Source organism: Gekko japonicus, unplaced genomic scaffold, assembly GCF_001447785.1.
Source record: "Gekko japonicus isolate JY-2015 unplaced genomic scaffold, Gekko_japonicus_V1.1 scaffold3, whole genome shotgun sequence".
Classification (NCBI taxonomy): Eukaryota; Metazoa; Chordata; class Lepidosauria; order Squamata; family Gekkonidae; genus Gekko; species Gekko japonicus.
Window position 1 is genome coordinate 4,371,019 of NW_015170887.1, and position 16,584 is coordinate 4,387,602.

At 42.7% G+C, this 16,584-nt stretch overlaps 1 protein-coding gene across 1 annotated transcript in view; it reads left to right on the forward strand.

The window, feature by feature from the left end:
• Positions 1-16,584, forward strand: part of NRXN3 (neurexin 3) — a 1,635,269-nt gene that overhangs the window by 1,428,065 nt on the left and 190,620 nt on the right. Inside the window, exons 19-20 of the mRNA XM_015418345.1 lie at positions 3,931-4,017; positions 15,660-15,967. Coding sequence (XP_015273831.1) covers positions 3,931-4,017; positions 15,660-15,967 — 395 coding nt within the window. The remainder of the gene's footprint in view (positions 1-3,930; positions 4,018-15,659; positions 15,968-16,584) is intronic.

Genomic DNA, 16,584 nt, shown 5'->3' on the forward strand with positions numbered 1-16,584 from the left:
AAAGGCAAAAGTGATACCATCACACTGGAGTGATGCTTTAGGATTCACCCAGACTCAGTTATGGTTTTGCACTGGAAGTGATGTTGCATTCCCCCCCCCCCCGGGCAAGTAGAAGAGCAGCAGAGAATTGGGGTGGGAGCAATGCCAGGAAATCTGTGGCTATAGTGGGAGACCTGGCTCCTCCACATGGTAATGAGGTGACAGAATGTTGAGGTGCTAGAATGGATTGCACTACCTCTGACAGCACTGTTCACAGTCCCCCTACATTAGTGATTCTCTGCTAGGGATGCCAGCCTCCAGGTGGGCCTGGGGATCCCCTGGAATTGCACCTCATCTCCAGACTACAGAGATCCGTTCCCCTGGAGAAAATGGATGCTTTGGAGGGTGGACTCCATGGCATTGTATTCCACTGAGGTCCTTACCCTTTCCAGGTTCCACCCCCAAATCTCCAGGAGTTTCCCAACCTGGATCTGGCAACCCTATCCTCCCATCCCTAGAGGGAACCTAGCAACCGTATTCTCTGTAAATGCAAAAGTGAACTGTATGTGAAGGACTAGACTGAAACCTTGTTGTACTAACTTGAGGTTTTCATATGGGGGGACTTTAAAAATATGGTTCTTTCCCCCCACCTGAAGTGGTACAACTCCTTTGATCACTTCTGTGTTCTTCCACCTCATTCTGTTGTACATGTTGCCCTGGCCCTGGTAATGGGAATGCCAAGAAAAGGCATTCAGGACAAACCTTACCATTCTGATCTGGCCAGCCTCACCCTCACCACCCTGTCCCATACCCATGAAATGTAACTGGATGTCCCTTAGCATTTTTAAGTTACTTGGCCGTGCACAGCCCTTAAACCAGAGTGGATTCCTTTGATGTGAAAAGCAAATCAAAATGGCCAAGGTCCTCTTTGCTGGAATCACTCATGAGAAGCTGGGAGTGAATAACAGCAAATGATTGTCTGGAACTGTGGACACTTCCTCTAGATAGAGAACTAAAGGAGATGCCAGGACCAGAGGCGGAAGGAGCTCTTGGTAGAGCCCAGACTGAGACTTACTGGTCTTCTGCTGGCTCCTGCTGTGCCCAGTGGCAACTGTGTGTTCAAAGAGATCAATGAGAATATATTTTTTTACCCAATAATAGAATAAATAGAGAAGGAGAAGAAAAGAGCAAGAGTCCAGTAGCACCTTAAAGACTAACAAAATTTGTGGTAGGATGTGAGTTATGAACTTTCATGAGTCACTCATGAAAGTTGCTACCCTGCCACAAATTGTGTCAGTCTTTAAGGTGCTACTGGACTCTTGCTCTTTTCTACTGCTACAGACAGACTAATACGGCTACCTGTCTTGATTTGTTTCCAGAGAAGGAGAGGCACTGTCTCAACAGACCTGGTTCACTATTTTTATCTATTCAAGTCATGACTTCGAACATTGCCCTGTAAACAGTAGAGCACAGATGATTCCCTTTGGCATTCTCATTTCCACAATATCTGTTCAGGCCTCTATGCAGCCTTATTTTTAGTTATGCTGCATATATCTGCTTAAGTTTCAGCTCAGCAGTTTAGTCCTCATTATGTCATTTTTGGAGCCCCAACTTGTCATATGTTATGGACCCAGGGAGAGAGAAAGAGAGACTGATGTCTGGGTGTCAATCCTCAAGCCACTTCTCCCAGGATAGTTCTGCAAAAATGGTCAGTAAAATTATTCCAAAATCGAGTGGTTTGAGAATTGCATTCTTGATCTCTCTATTAGAGTTTAAGTGTTGCTCAATTGCTGGGTACATCCTTTCAGATAATTGTATGCCATAGGCAACGGGCAAAGTCACTAATGCAATCGGAAGCATGATTGACAGAGTGTATTCCCACCATTTTACGTTGCCTTTCTAGTCTTAATAGGAGAACCTACGGGCAGAGCCTAGTAACTGATGCTGAGCCTGAGGCACAAGTTCAGCGGAGACTACAATGTGTCCATGGCGCTTAATTAACTGTTACTTCAAAGGGAACTGATATTTGCAGCAGTCGTGCCTAAATGGCACAGGGCTTTGTTCCCTCTGCTGTCATGGCAAAGAATGACTGAATTGGCTCAGTCCTCTCCCTGCAGCAGGTCTTTTCACGGCTAACTGACTGTGATCCCGGCCTTTGCTCCAGCCCAGCCACAGAGCTTTCCCCTTCTTAAATGTCCCGGCAGGAGGTTTTAACCCATATCCAGGCTGCAGCCTGCTCTATGTCTGACTTGAAAGAAACAGACCTGACATCCAAATGTAAAGTGACTGCTAATGTTGCATAAGCTCAAAATCAAATATGAACTACCGCCAGACAAATGTCAGTCTGTCAGAATAGCAATGCGGGTTTGTTTTTTGGGTTTTTATTTTTCCGGGAGGCATTAACAAGCTTGAAAGCCAAGCTCAAAATCTGAGCTGAACCTGGCAGATGGGACTGCAAATATAGTCCACCTTTGAACCCAAGGTGGTAGGTCCCTTCTGATTTTCTAACGCAGCTGATTTGTGTAGGTTGTTGTAAACTGTACAATTTAAACACATGAAGCTGCCTCATACCGAGTTAGACCTTTGCTCTATCCATGTCAGTATTGCCTACTCTTGAGTAGCAGTGGCTCTCCAGGGCCTGCTGTGGAGCTCTAAACTTCTACCACCTGATCCTTTTAACTAGAGGCCCCAGGCTTTGACGTCCTGCTGGCAAAGCAGATGCTCTTCCACTGAGCTATGGCTTTTTCAATGGGAGAGAATGCCTTCCATTCATTTAAGAGACTGCTTTCCATTGAACTGCTTTTGGCTCTGTTTGTGCATCAGGATAATTCACAAACATTCAGGTCCCTCCTTCTTTTCATGAGGAGCAACAGCTCCACATTAATTCTACTGTAGCTCATGCCTGAATTGCTTTCTGTTCTACAGATATGGGAAGCAACTTTCATGTGCTAAGAGCAGATCATGAGGACATTCCACTGAAGGATATGTTAGCTTTATCCTCTGTCACGGTGCTACCTTGGTTGGTAGAATCCACCCCTCTTTGCCACTGGCTGGCCTGATCAGGGATTTTGTGTGCAATGTGCTGTGCACACAGGACTGTGTTGTGGACATGAAAGGTAAACAACAGTCATTCATTTATATAGTAGAGTTTACCCAGGGACACTATTGGGATGAAGCCTGAACTTGCTTCTTGCCCTGATAATCCTATCTGCATAGCCTCAACCCTCCATCTTCATAGCACCAGTGACAGTTCTGATTCTTGGTTATGTAAGAGTGCAATGGAATCTTGATGATCTGGTGGATAGATATTGGACATCAGGTTAATAATTTGTCACATTTTCCCATGATGGTGAAACATGCAAGAGAAGAGAAGAGAAGAGAAGAGAAGAGAAGAGAAGAGAAGAGAAGAGAAGAGAAGAGAAGAGAAGAGAAGAGAAGAGAAGAGAAGAGAAGAGAAGAGAAGAGAAGAGAAGAGAATGGATTTGTGCCCGGCTCTTCACTCAGAGTCTCAGAGCGGCTTACAAACTCCTTTCCCTTCCCCTCCCCTCCCCACAACAGACACCCTGTGAGGTGGGTGGGGCTGAGAGAGCTCTGAGAGAAACTGCTCTTTTTCAAGGATAGTTCTGACAGAACCATGGCTTGTCCAAGGTAATCCAGCAGGTGCGAGTGGAGGAGTGGGGAATCAAACCCGGTTCTCCCAGATTAGAGTCCACGCACTTAACCACTACACCACTTGAGATAGTCTCAAAGTTCCAATCCTCTGATGTTCCAGAATTCCAGGCAATGAACAGCTACCTATTCTCCACCACATTAAAGACTAAATATATCTGCATGGTTATGTATGCTTAAATACCTTCATAAACAAGCACAAGAGACACAGCTAGGATGTTTTTTTTTAACTATATCATTGACTTTTCAGATTGTTTTTAAGATGTTTTTTAAACTTTAAAGGCAACACTGATACTGCGTTCCAATTGGTAAAACCGAAAATCCCCTTCAAATATAACCGGCCCGTAGAGGAATGGCTGCAGGAAAAAGGTAACAGTTGTTAAAACTTTCATTTTAAATCCATTTGATTCTAAACTCTCATTTTTAAAGCCTGCAAATAAATGTTTCTTAAATTCTTAATCACCTGCTGCGTAAATGGCTCTTTTAATTTCATTATAATTTGTGTCAACTTCCGCCTGCCATATGTTAATAAATCATGCTATAACACATTGCTATTAAAATGAAGTTAAAGGGACAAATTTCTAGACTTGTTATCCAACAAAAGAAAAAAAATCAAAAGTTGCAAAAATTAAGATGCCACTTCAAACAAAACAACAACAACGATATGGATTGTAGCAATTTAACCACAGTATGCGCTTTAACAAAAAATAATAATAAACATCTATTTTGCTAGGATCAAGGTGGTCTTAAAATTCATGTGATATCTACTTTTCCCCAGATGTTTTTCCCTTTCAAACAGTGTTATAACTGTGGCACTCTCAATCAGTTTAGTGTAGCTGAATCTCTTCTTGGTCCCGTCAAACTAGGGGAAAGTAATTTTAATCATAGCATATAAATGACAATGGTGGGTTAACTGTGGCTGTTTCTAAAGCTTCACAGTCACCCTGTTCCAGGAATTCTGCTCAATCTGGAAAGCTTCACCCTGCATGCAGTTCCTTATGGAATCCTGCTGCACATAGTAATGAAGGTGACTCATTCCAATTGTCAGTATGGACCTGTAGATACATTTCTGCAACACACTATGTTCATACAGAAATTGTACAGTAATGATCCTGTTTGGATGGCCATTCTGTCTTCCTGGACTGGCTACCCACACCTTTGCATGTGCACTTTTAAATGCAAATGTGAACCTCCACATTCAGGGATAATAAATCTCAGAATACCAGTGCCTGAAGGCAGCATCAGAAGACCTCAGACTCTATGCCCTATTGTTGTTTCTCCAGGGCAGCTGTTTGGCCATTGTGTGAGACAGGATGGTGGACTAGGTGGACCACTGGTCCGATCCAGCAGGGCTGCCCACTCTTGCATATGTATATCTCATTTAAGCATTTTTTCAGATGTAAGCCAAAAAGATCCTGCAGTTACATACTATGAAACCCCACTGATTTCCAGGAGTTATATATATCTCTCAGTAAGCAATACATATAAGTATGTGAATAAGTTCCAATGTGAATTTAAACCAATGTGCATTGGTTTAGACGAGCCTTCCACATGTGCTTTGTCTTGTCTGAGCAGCATGTCTCAAGTAAGACTTGTACTTGGGTGTATCCTAGAAGTTAGGTGTCTCCTATTGATTTCAGAGGCCAGGATCCAAAGAGTTCTGTTAATGCAGGTGAGTATTTCTGGGCATACACCATTGTTTTCTACCTGCTCAACCTGCATTAAAGCTTTCCTGAAAGTTCCCTCTCTTTTGAGAATTGTTTATGAGCAGAAGTTTAAAAAAAGAACCTACAGAAACAACTCTGAGCCTGTCTTTTGGATCATGGCCAACTGGATTTTGACTTCCCTGTGTGTGGTTTTTTTCTGGCGTGCAACCACTGAATCTAAAGATTTATTTTCAAATATTGTGTGTTGCATTGGCTGTTAGAGCCATCCCACCCAAGTTGACCCTTTTAAGTTCACAGCTTGTGGGGCATGCACAGGTGGCCCCTCCTGAAAAGAGCAGGCACTACACGCACCTGCCCTGCAAGCCACAAATTTGCTTTTCAAGCAGGGCCACAGACAACTGTTGGGGTGGGGCTTTCCCCCACCATCCAGCTGGCCAGTGTCTGCGGGGAGCTTGAAAAATCAGGGGATCCCCCACCCCCACCTGGGGACTGGCATCCCTAGGGTGAGTTTTGGGCTGAAGCATTATTCCTCGATTAGCAGTTTTCACAAATGCTTTCACAAAGAGGGGGAGATGTACAAAGAATAAACCATCTTCTTTATTTTTCCATTGCTGAGCTGAACCTGTTTGTAGCTACAGCCAGTCCAAAAACTCCAAGACTGTAGTAGAACTTGGGTAATTGCAAGACAAATATGCTAAACTAACACTGTTAATGCTAAAATAACTCTCTAATTGGGTTTTGTGAGTATTTCTGGGCATACACCATTGTTTTCTACCTGCTCAACCTGCATTAAAGCTTTCCTGAAAGTTCCCTCTCTTTTGAGAATTGTTTATGAGCAGAAGTTTAAAAAAAGAACCTACAGAAATAACTCTGAGCCTGGCTTTTGGATCATGGCCAACTGGATTTTGACTTCCCTGTGTGTGGTTTTTTTCTGGCGTGCAACCACTGAATCTAAAGATTTATTTTCAAATATTGTGTGTTGCATTGGCTGTTAGAGCCATCCCACCCAAGTTGACCCTTTTAAGTTCACAGCTTGTGGGGCATGCACAGGTGGCCCCTCCTGAAAAGAGCAGGCACTACACGCACCTGCCCTGCAAGCCACAAATTTGCTTTTCAAGCAGGGCCACAGACAACTGTTGGGGTGGGGCTTTCCCCCACCATCCAGCTGGCCAGTGTCTGCGGGGAGCTTGAAAAATCAGGGGATCCCCCACCCCCACCTGGGGACTGGCATCCCTAGGGTGAGTTTTGGGCTGAAGCATTATTCCTCGATTAGCAGTTTTCACAAATGCTTTCACAAAGAGGGGGAGATGTACAAAGAATAAACCATCTTCTTTATTTTTCCATTGCTGAGCTGAACCTGTTTGTAGCTACAGCCAGTCCAAAAACTCCAAGACTGTAGTAGAACTTGGGTAATTGCAAGACAAATATGCTAAACTAACACTGTTAATGCTAAAATAACTCTCTAATTGGGTTTTGTGAGAGATGAGGGGCAATAGATTCCATTAAGAGAATTCATTTGTAGGGTAGTAATACTCATGAGACAATTTTCAGAGGGGTACATGAGTACATGAGCTGGTTTCACCTGGATGTGGGAGTTTAAGACATGAAAAATGTAAATGAACAAATCAAGAAGAAATTTGAGAGAAACGTGCTAGCATTGAATCCAGGTGTAATGGACAAAATTGGAGTTTGTTCATGGTGAGAATGAACCTGACTTATTCTTAGGGCAGCATGCTGCTTCTCCCCTCTCTTCTTGTGAGACGTGGAGCTGAACTGGAGACTTCCTAGTTCAGGAAGACCTTGATTTAACCTTTTATCTTGACATCCGAATTTGGATGCAGTAAGAGATTGGGGTTTGGAACAAACAAGTCTCAGTTTAACTCTAATTTAGAACCTCAGTTTGTGGTCAAGAAATAAAAATCAATTTGTTGTAGCATCAAAATTAGGACAACACAGCAGACTGGGGTTACATCCAAGACTTCCAAAGGAGGAAATCTTTCATCTTGGCTCCACATAGGAGAGGAGGAGAAGGGTAGCACATGACCCTGAGAATGACCCTGGGTTCATTCTTTATTATGAGCAAACCCTGTTTAATTCATGACAATTGAATATAGCTTCTGATACAGATCTCACTTTGCTACAAACTAACTAGGTGATCCTAGACAAGAGCTTTCTGCCTTCCATTGGTGGAACAGGAATAATAATCCTGAGCTACTTTACAGGGTTGCAAGAACTGAGTGGAAGACCTTTAAACAATCTAAAGCAATCTCACACAACTTGAGACCCACCATGCCCAGCCCAGCCTAGCCGCTGTATATTGTGGCCTACCCCAGTTAAACTGAGAGGTTTACTAACCCCTGATGCACTGCCATTCATGGCTGGTAGGCTGCATTTGTTTTGGTGGGTTATAAAGTGTGCAGACTCGGCCATGATATTTTTACAATAATTCACCAAAGCTGGCTGAGTCTTGGGAATCTGTCCAGAGCTGGTGAAAATTAAGCATTAAACTTTAGTAGACTAAAAAGTGGATAACTTTGTTTTGCTAATCTCAAACTGATAAAGTCCCTTTAACACTAAAGACCACAATAGCCTTGCTTTCGTTCAAACCAATGCATGTCTGACCAATGCTTTGATGTCTGAGGAACCCATCTTTGTTGTGTACGATTTTATTTTCCACTTTTGAGTTTGGTCTGCCATTCCATTGCTTCCTCCAAGCTTAAAATAAGCATGCCAAAGATTTTTTTTTTAAATGAATATGAATTCTGAAATGTTTTTGCCATTGTATGGGTGATGACTGTGACTACAACAACAACAACGATGGTGCTTTGTTAAAAGACAATCAAAGGAAAGCGGGGGGCGGGGTGTCTGTTTCTGAGATCTCAAATGCTTCCTGTAGGCAAAGGAGTGAACTGGGTGGATACAGATAACCTCACAATCTGTTGTAAGCATGCTATAGTATTTAGTCATATCATGCAAGGAGACAGACAGTAGAGTCTTCCACAATATCAAAATTATTATTAAAATGGTATTTTTGATTATGCGGTTAATGTGGGAAACCGTGGGGGGATGCCCACCCATGTACCAGCACATCATTTATTCACTCATCTGCACTCACCTGTCCATCCAGCCATTCATTCATTTCCTAATGCATTGCGAAAGTCTTATGTCAGAAGACCTCGTAAAGATGATGAGTGAAAGGGTAGATAGCTATCAAAATGGAACACGATAAATTGATGGATGTCTAGATGGATGGATCCATCAAAGAGACAGCACAGAGAGCAGCTATCTGCCAGATATAATAGAGGTACAATGGAATCATTTACAATTAACACAATGGGTACAATCCAGAGGAAGTTAGGTGTCCTTCAATCCCAGTGCAATCAGTAGCCCTTAAGTGCATAATTAAGTGCTTAAGTGTCTTTGATTTCAAAGGGACCTAAGTGCATGGGGAGGAAATTAAAAGTACTTTTGAAAAGGATGTCACAGAGACACGCAGAGATAATAGCAATATGTATCAAATTAATTTACAACCGGAATGGGATTACAAAGCACATAGCAAGTCGAATTAGCCCATTAATGCTGCAATCCTGTGCATGCGTACCAGGATATACATCCCATTGAATGCAGCAGTATTTACTTCTGAGTAAACATGATTGTGTTGTGTGAACTTTTTAAAAAAACTGTACCTATATGAATAAAACACGAGGGAGTAAGCCCGATCCTCCTGCACAGTTCTTGTAACTGCATCATCACTAGAAAATAGACATGAAATGAAAATACACTTCAAGCTACCAGTATTTTGGAACATTCCAACATATGTAGTGTGTGTATGTTTTTATGTGTAAATGAAAATCATTATACACATGCAGTCCACTGCCACTCTCTCTGCTACTCACTGTGTTTATGTGGGTCTACATATACCTCCATTGTAATGTAAGGTGTACAGGAAACTAGGGCTGCAGTCAGATGACAGGCTTGCCACAGTCTGGCCGCACCTCATATTGCACCAGTTTCAGTTGTAGTGGAAAGGTTTGATCAGACATCACACCCTGAACCAGCTGCACTGTGTGCTTGCTCTGTGGTTGATAGTTCCGATTATTGATGCTCATCAACCACGAAGCACACTGGCTGCGTAGGTTTTTTTAAAAATTGGGTGCACATACACATATGCGCTTATGCGCACATCTCAAGGAACCAAAAAAACGGGGGTCTGAGATAGAACTGAACATTCGCACTTCCCAACTGGCTTGAGTCTGTAACAGGGAAGTTCAGACATCTGGAAATACAGAGTGAAAGTGCTAATGTCTGTAAAGACCAGACCTTCCCCTGTGTCCACTAACTCCATTTCGAAGTCGGGGCAGAACAAGCTGCCGATGACTAGGGAATGGGAGGCAGATGTTGCTGTCTGATCATGCACTTTAAATCCAGCAGGGAACAGCAACGACATTGGATCAAACTGCTCGTCTGACCACAGCCTAGGAGATGGCATCACTAGCAATGCCTAAATATGCAAACCAAGCCCAATTGACATGTAAGGGGATAACTCTGCTTAGTACTGCTAAGCCACTGCATGGTTCACCTGTGTGCCTTTACATTTCTGTCTAAAGCCTTCATGGACAGGCATGCTGTCCCACTCACCAAGAAATGTTCTTAATTCCTCTTTATCCAGTTTCTCCCTGATATCCAACAATGCCCCCCCCCAGCTTTAGAAATTTGAAGTCTGTTTCTAATCAATTCCATTTTGATCAAGGAGAGATCTGAAGAGAGGAGGGGCAGGAATGAAGTTTGTGGAAAATTTCAGAATATCACTTCCTGTCCTTCTCCTAGAGCATATCCTCTGCTTTGTAACATAAAACAATGACAAGGACTGAAGTTACAAAAGGGTGCACTGATTTTTCTTCAGAAGGGAAAAGAGGGGGGGAAGAGAAGAAGAGTAATCAATGATTATATTCTTTAAAAAGTGAATTTTGGAAAAAGAAATACCCCTCCCCATAACAACACTGCTGTCCAGCTTCCCCTTTCTCTAGAAAGTGTGACACTTAAGGGTAGCCCAGATGTGGAAACAAACTCTGCCTGTGCTGCTGATGTCTCCTATTATATGAACTTGTCTGGGTCAAATAGCTATGAGGTTACATGATTAACTGGATACCCAGCAAGGAGTTGCTCAGCATCCCTCATGGTACCATAGAGACACTCAACTCATAAAGGAAGTGCTCCATTTTGGCACTCCTGGTAACCTGTTCTTGCTATCACCCCATTATGTTTCTTCCTCATTTCAAAAGAACAGGGCAGATGGTAAAATAATTCTTACTGTGTATGCATGTGTGGAAAGACTGACAAAGGAATAGGGTGGGCCTTATAGGGTGGACCTGGTGGCCGCTCTTCCCTAGATGACATCAACCATCCACCACTGCAGTCGATCAACTACTAGTGCTAGTATTCCTCATTTGGCAGTTTTCAAAAGAAAGCTGCTTATCTGCTAAATAAAGGCTTGTAGGCTTATGTCCAAAATCCAGTTAAGCATTATGAACCAGATTAATGCATTCAGTAGTGCGGTTTTCTGTGTTTGGATGTGCAGTTATTTCAGATTCCCCCACCTCCACCCCCCGGCATTTTGTCAATAGGAAAAGCCAGACTATACATGTAGCCAAATTTAAAGTTTTAAACAAACAAACATTTCATTCTTTACTTGACCGTAGTGATTTGTACGACTGTCTCAAGCTTTATTGTTCACGGCTTTTGAAAAAGTAATAAAATTATTTAAAACAAACAAACAAAATTAAGCTTAGAAACTAAACCTAACTAAGCATGAGTGGGTGAGGTTTGATTTTTTATGAGCCATGTCAACAACCTACAACTCTGAATGCATGTAATCATTATGATTAGTGCTTAATCTCTTTAGTGGAGTCTTTGAAGGAGAGGGGAGCTCTGCAAAGATGAGGTTTACTTTGGGACAATAAAACGTGCAGGCAGGAGAGGAGATCGAGGTCTGACATGACACTTCGGCTATGCATGTTTCCTCTTTGCATTGCCCTTTCTTTTTGCCCATTGTTTTCCACTTGATCATTCAAGCAGATACACCTCTCATGAAAGCTGTGATTTAGCAGAAGCCCTCCCCAGAGATGAGTGATTGTCCTTTTAGTGTCAGTGCTGTGTTACCAAGTGAAGCTGTGCAGTGTGTGTTGCATGCCTTGTCTTCAGCTCCTGAACTAGAACACATTCCTCAGGAGGGGAACACAATGTATTTCGCACATTTTCAGGAATTGGGTCAATATCTTGGGGTAGGTGGAGCTAGTCTATTGGAACAATGCATGTTTACCCTTTTAAGGAAAGAAAAAGAGCACATTGCTTTTTTTAAAAAAGCTTCTCATTCCGCACAGATTGGTACTCTAGCAGTGTGATACCAAAGAGGGTTACACCTTTCTATGCCCATTGACTTTAATGGACTTGGAAGGTTGTAACTTCGCTTAGGATTTCAATCTAATAGACTGCTCCCAAGCTTCAAGCCAGGGAAGGACGAACACACGCAATGGTGAGCAGGATCGTGCTTGCTGGCTGTTCCCCTGGTTTTGACATGCATTAAGTGGTAAAAAAACCACTGTTGTGTATAAGTGAATGTGTACAGATCTTGTAGATGGAATTTGGATACTGATATTACCAGGGTTCCCAATCTTGCAGGCAAAGGACTTCACATAGATACTTATAAATGTATAGGCTCTTGCTCCCTTGTTATATGGAATGCAAGTTGGAATGGGTGTGGAGCCAGAGGGTATAATTCCTCTCCTGCCTTTGTATATTCACACTCCTCAGGTTGTAATTTGTGAACTGTTCTGAAGGCTCCCTCCCAACTAGGAAGGAGTAGAAGGCATTTGTCATGGGAAAAGTGGAGACCACTCTCCATCCTTGATATGTTCAGCTCCAGCTCCTTCTGGAGTCAGGCAAATGAGTTCTGACAAAAGGTCCTACATTCTAGAAGCTGCTGCTGCTTATTACCCATATTCCATCTAGCATAAGCTTTTCCACCATCACTGTGACCTGTTAAATTTTGTATAACACATATGAATCCTGTCCACCTTCTAAGCATCTCAGGGTAGTGTGTTGCCTTTCTTCCATTCTTTAAACAGCTCTGAGGGAAACAGAAGGCCTGTATTACTACATGGAACCTATCAACTCTGCTTTTGCTTTCAGCATACATGATGGATGCCACGGGCCTTGTTGTTAGTATATCCAGTGGAGGCTCAAGCCATCATGTAGGCTACTGCAGGAGGAGGATGGTTGGAAAGGACTAAGAAAATTATATAGGCTAGTTGCTTATTTTCTTTCTTCTTCAGACCTTATTTGGCTATATGCTGGTTTAGGTTTGAAAACTGAAAGGAAGGATAACAAAGCACTTGTGGACACAGTGAAAGAGAAGTTATGGACCCTGCAATTTTTGAGGCCAACCTGTTCTTCAGTTTGGCCAGTATTAGGCTGGCTGGCTGTCCTTGAGGTTGTGGGATCATTTGGCTTAATTTGCAGAGGAAGATGGGTTGGCCAGAGGCTTCATGACATTTATTTGGCCCGACTTTTGAGTAGCAATATTCATTATGTGGAATTTTGTAGCAACTTTTGGAAAAGGTCAAGGAATTTTTTAAGGGAAGAGGAATTTCTCCTCTAGTTTAAGCAGAGGCTGATAATTTGGTGGCTCTCCCCAGTGTTATTCCCACCAGCTGATACCAAACCCTGAGAGGGGTGTTGGAAAGTATACTGAACTTCCCCTTTGGAGGAGTAAATGGAATAATAAGGTATCCAGCACAGGGAATCTGTGAATGGAATTGTCTAGCCAGGAGTAATGAGAGCCCGTAATAGTTTTCCATGTGATACCTGCAGCTATCGTGTCATTATGTGAAAGAAATTGCTAGGACGGATCCAAGTTACTACAGGCATCTCTGCAATCTAATAATGACTGATAAAAGAGATTGAGATTACCACTGGGGCAATTATTCTGTTAAAAAACTGAATCCTGCAGAAAGGTCTGTTATCCCCTAGATGACTGCAGTGTGCCATCAGTAAAATTCTGTGCCCAGCTCCACTCTGTGAGGAAGGAGAGGGGCAGTATGAGAGTGATGAGGAGAAAAGCAGAGGAGATATTAAAATGTGGGTAGGGAAGACTATCTCAATCCTTTCATGTTTTTATTTGCTGTTTTGACATCTGTGCACTTATCCATCTTGGTCAAGTCCAGACAATTTTTATTGAAATGGCAGTGGGCAGCATGAGGGGCTGTGCACCCCCACCCTCTCAACTCTAGGCTTCTCACATACACATCTACTTGGCTTGGTTAGCTAGGGTCCTCCTTGAGGAATAGGAACGCCTTTCAGATACATTTCTTCTCTTGTCCCCATTCTCTTCCCCATGATCCATCCTGTCACCATTAGATGATGCAACACCGCATCACCACTTGACTTCGAGACCCGCCACGACGACCAAAATTGGTGAGCTCCCCCTCCTATTCTGATCTACTTTAACCACTGGCTATGAGGGGAATGGACAGTGGGATTTAGGCTCTGCCCTGCACATGGTGGCATTTGGCTCTTATCACAGTGGACTAGAGAAAGAAAGTGGTGAGTGTGCAGTGGAGAAGGGTGGGGAGGGGATGAGCATGCCTGTGCAAATGTGGGGGGAATTGGATGGATTGAACCACTAGTATTTCTACTTTATGTTCTGAAACTTGGGCAGGGTGCTCCTTTGCTTAGCAGCGTTTGATATATTCCTAAGACCTCCCTCTGTCAAGTATATGGAACACATCTTGGGTGAGCTCACATACTAGGTTTATCATGTGTAAATTGCAGCTGTCATTTTAACTACCTGAATGTGTGAAAATGCTATTATCATGGATCATATTTCCGCATCACCTCTGCGGTTGCCTTAGAAGGATGGGAAAGTAGACAGAAGGAAGGAGAAATGTCAATCATAGGTTTTCACTGTCCCTTAAACTAATTGTGTGAACTCACCCTTGATTGTACGGGGGGGGGAGGATTGGCAATTATTGTTAGAGTCCATTCGGACTACAGATGCAATTTCCCGGCTTTCGTGGGGGTGGAAGGATTAGGAGGAAACAGAATTCTGAGATCCCAAGGAACTCAATTACCTTCATTATGTGTCACTGTTTACTTTCTGTTCTTCAGAGGTAGGATCAGCAAGTCATCGTGGTCCTAGGCCAAATTTGGCTTCCTGGGTATATACCATCTGCCTTCCTCCCCAAAGGCAGAAAGGTGTGTGCAGGGAAGGGATGGCTATAGACCATCGTACATCCTGGCAATTCCCTTTGGAAACTGCCCTGTAGTTCTGGCTCTTGCTCTTAAAGTGCCCCTCCAGTAAATCTAGGAGCTGACCATGGCTTCATTGAGGCAGGTCTCATTGGGGGTCTCACTTGAACTAGTAGACCTGAGTCTAGGCTTGACTGCTTCGCATTGCAGGTAGGCATTCTCATGACTGAATCTTCCACCATACAAACTCCCCCCCCCCAAAAAAACCCTGGACTTAGGCTGTCAGGGAAAAGGCTGTGTTAGTCCCTTTCTCCCTGATACCAAGCTATCTGTGTGGAGGGAATAGTCTTGTATAGGATTGGATAGTCGTGGAAGTCCCCACCTGCAATTTGAAGTAATTAATGTTGGGTATAAGTTTGCCACCGCAACATAGAGTTATTTGTATGCATTGATGCAATATTGAAACAATATCTCTTTCACGGTAAGTATAATCCAAATATTGCACATTTTTAAAAGAACACAAAATTTCTTCTGAACTATATTTTGTCCTCCCCAGCTGTTATAAGTTTCAAGGAACCATATACATATTCATCTCTTAGCACCTATCTGTCTTTCTTCATCTTTTGCTGATTCACTGGACAGGGCTTGTTTTCAGCTCTGTTCATTTAAGGATCCAGGTTTTCTTTGTTCTGCTGCGGGCTGAAACCCAGGGAGGCTTTGATGATCTGTTTTGGCAATAAACACTCCCCAGTTTCTAAAATGAGATACAAAGAATTGACTATTAAGTTTGGGGTGAGATCAAGGCTTGGGATAAAGGTGTTCCTGAATGTGCTTATGTTTACAGAAACAGGAGTGAAGGTCTGGATCCGTTGCTTTATTCTCCAGGCTTATTATTATTTGTAACACACTAAGACAGCCCTTTATGGCATGGCATTTTTTCCCCATTCAGCCTCCACAGTTGTCATCACCACCATCTTCAGGAACATGTTGTGCTTTTCAGTCCATTCTGGCCAAGAAACAGCACAGAAGAGCTGCTTTTTTTTAATGAAAAAGGGACTGTATTCCTGGCAATAATAATGTTCACCCCCCTTCACTTAGGACGACAGTTAACGATCTTCAACACCCAGGCGAAAATAGCCATTGGAGGAAAAGACAGAGGGCGTCTCTTTCAAGGCCAGCTCTCCGGTCTCTATTACAATGGCTTGAAAGTGTTGAACATGGCGGCAGAGAACAACCCCAACATCAAGATCAACGGAAGTGTCCGGCTCGTTGGTGAAGTACCATCCATCGTGGGAACAGCACCCACAACCTCCATGCCCCCAGAGATGTCAACTACAGTCATGGAAACCACCACTACTATGGCCACAACTACAACCCGAAAAAATCGTTCCACTCCCACCATTCAGGTGAGTCACTTGCTTTATATTCAACTGCTCTTTCATGTGTTTGTTTTTTCAAACATATTTTCTAGGTCTAGTTCTTTCCTAATTCACACGCAGTTTGGCTCCTCAGATATGGAGGGAATATGGATTGTTACTGTGTATGCAGTAGTGAGGTCGAGGGCATCTGTGATACTGCTGAAAACTTACTTTAAGTTAGCAAATGTTTGTAGCCATATGAAGACCAGAATTTGAATGATGAATTGCAATATAAAGGGAATAATCAATATGGGAGATTTCAAAAATCTATCAAAATAATGCTAATATTGCTTATTTTGTGTTTTTCTTTGTTGCCAAATGTGTTCCTTGCCAAATTCTTGATTGTAGAGTTCAATGTGATTCCCTGCTTTTGGCTAAATAACATTAGAAAAGGAAACGTGGGCATCCATGGGTCATTCCATCAGAGGCATTTGAAATCTTGGTGGCTTTTTTTCTGACTACAGCTTCATTAAGCCTTTTAAGGTCTGCACAAACCTTCAAAATGTATTTTCAATGATTACAGATGGAAACAAATCTACAGATCAAATGTAATTGCTTTGATGAAGGAGCAGTGGCAGCTTATGTTCTTGTCTTAGTACAAATGA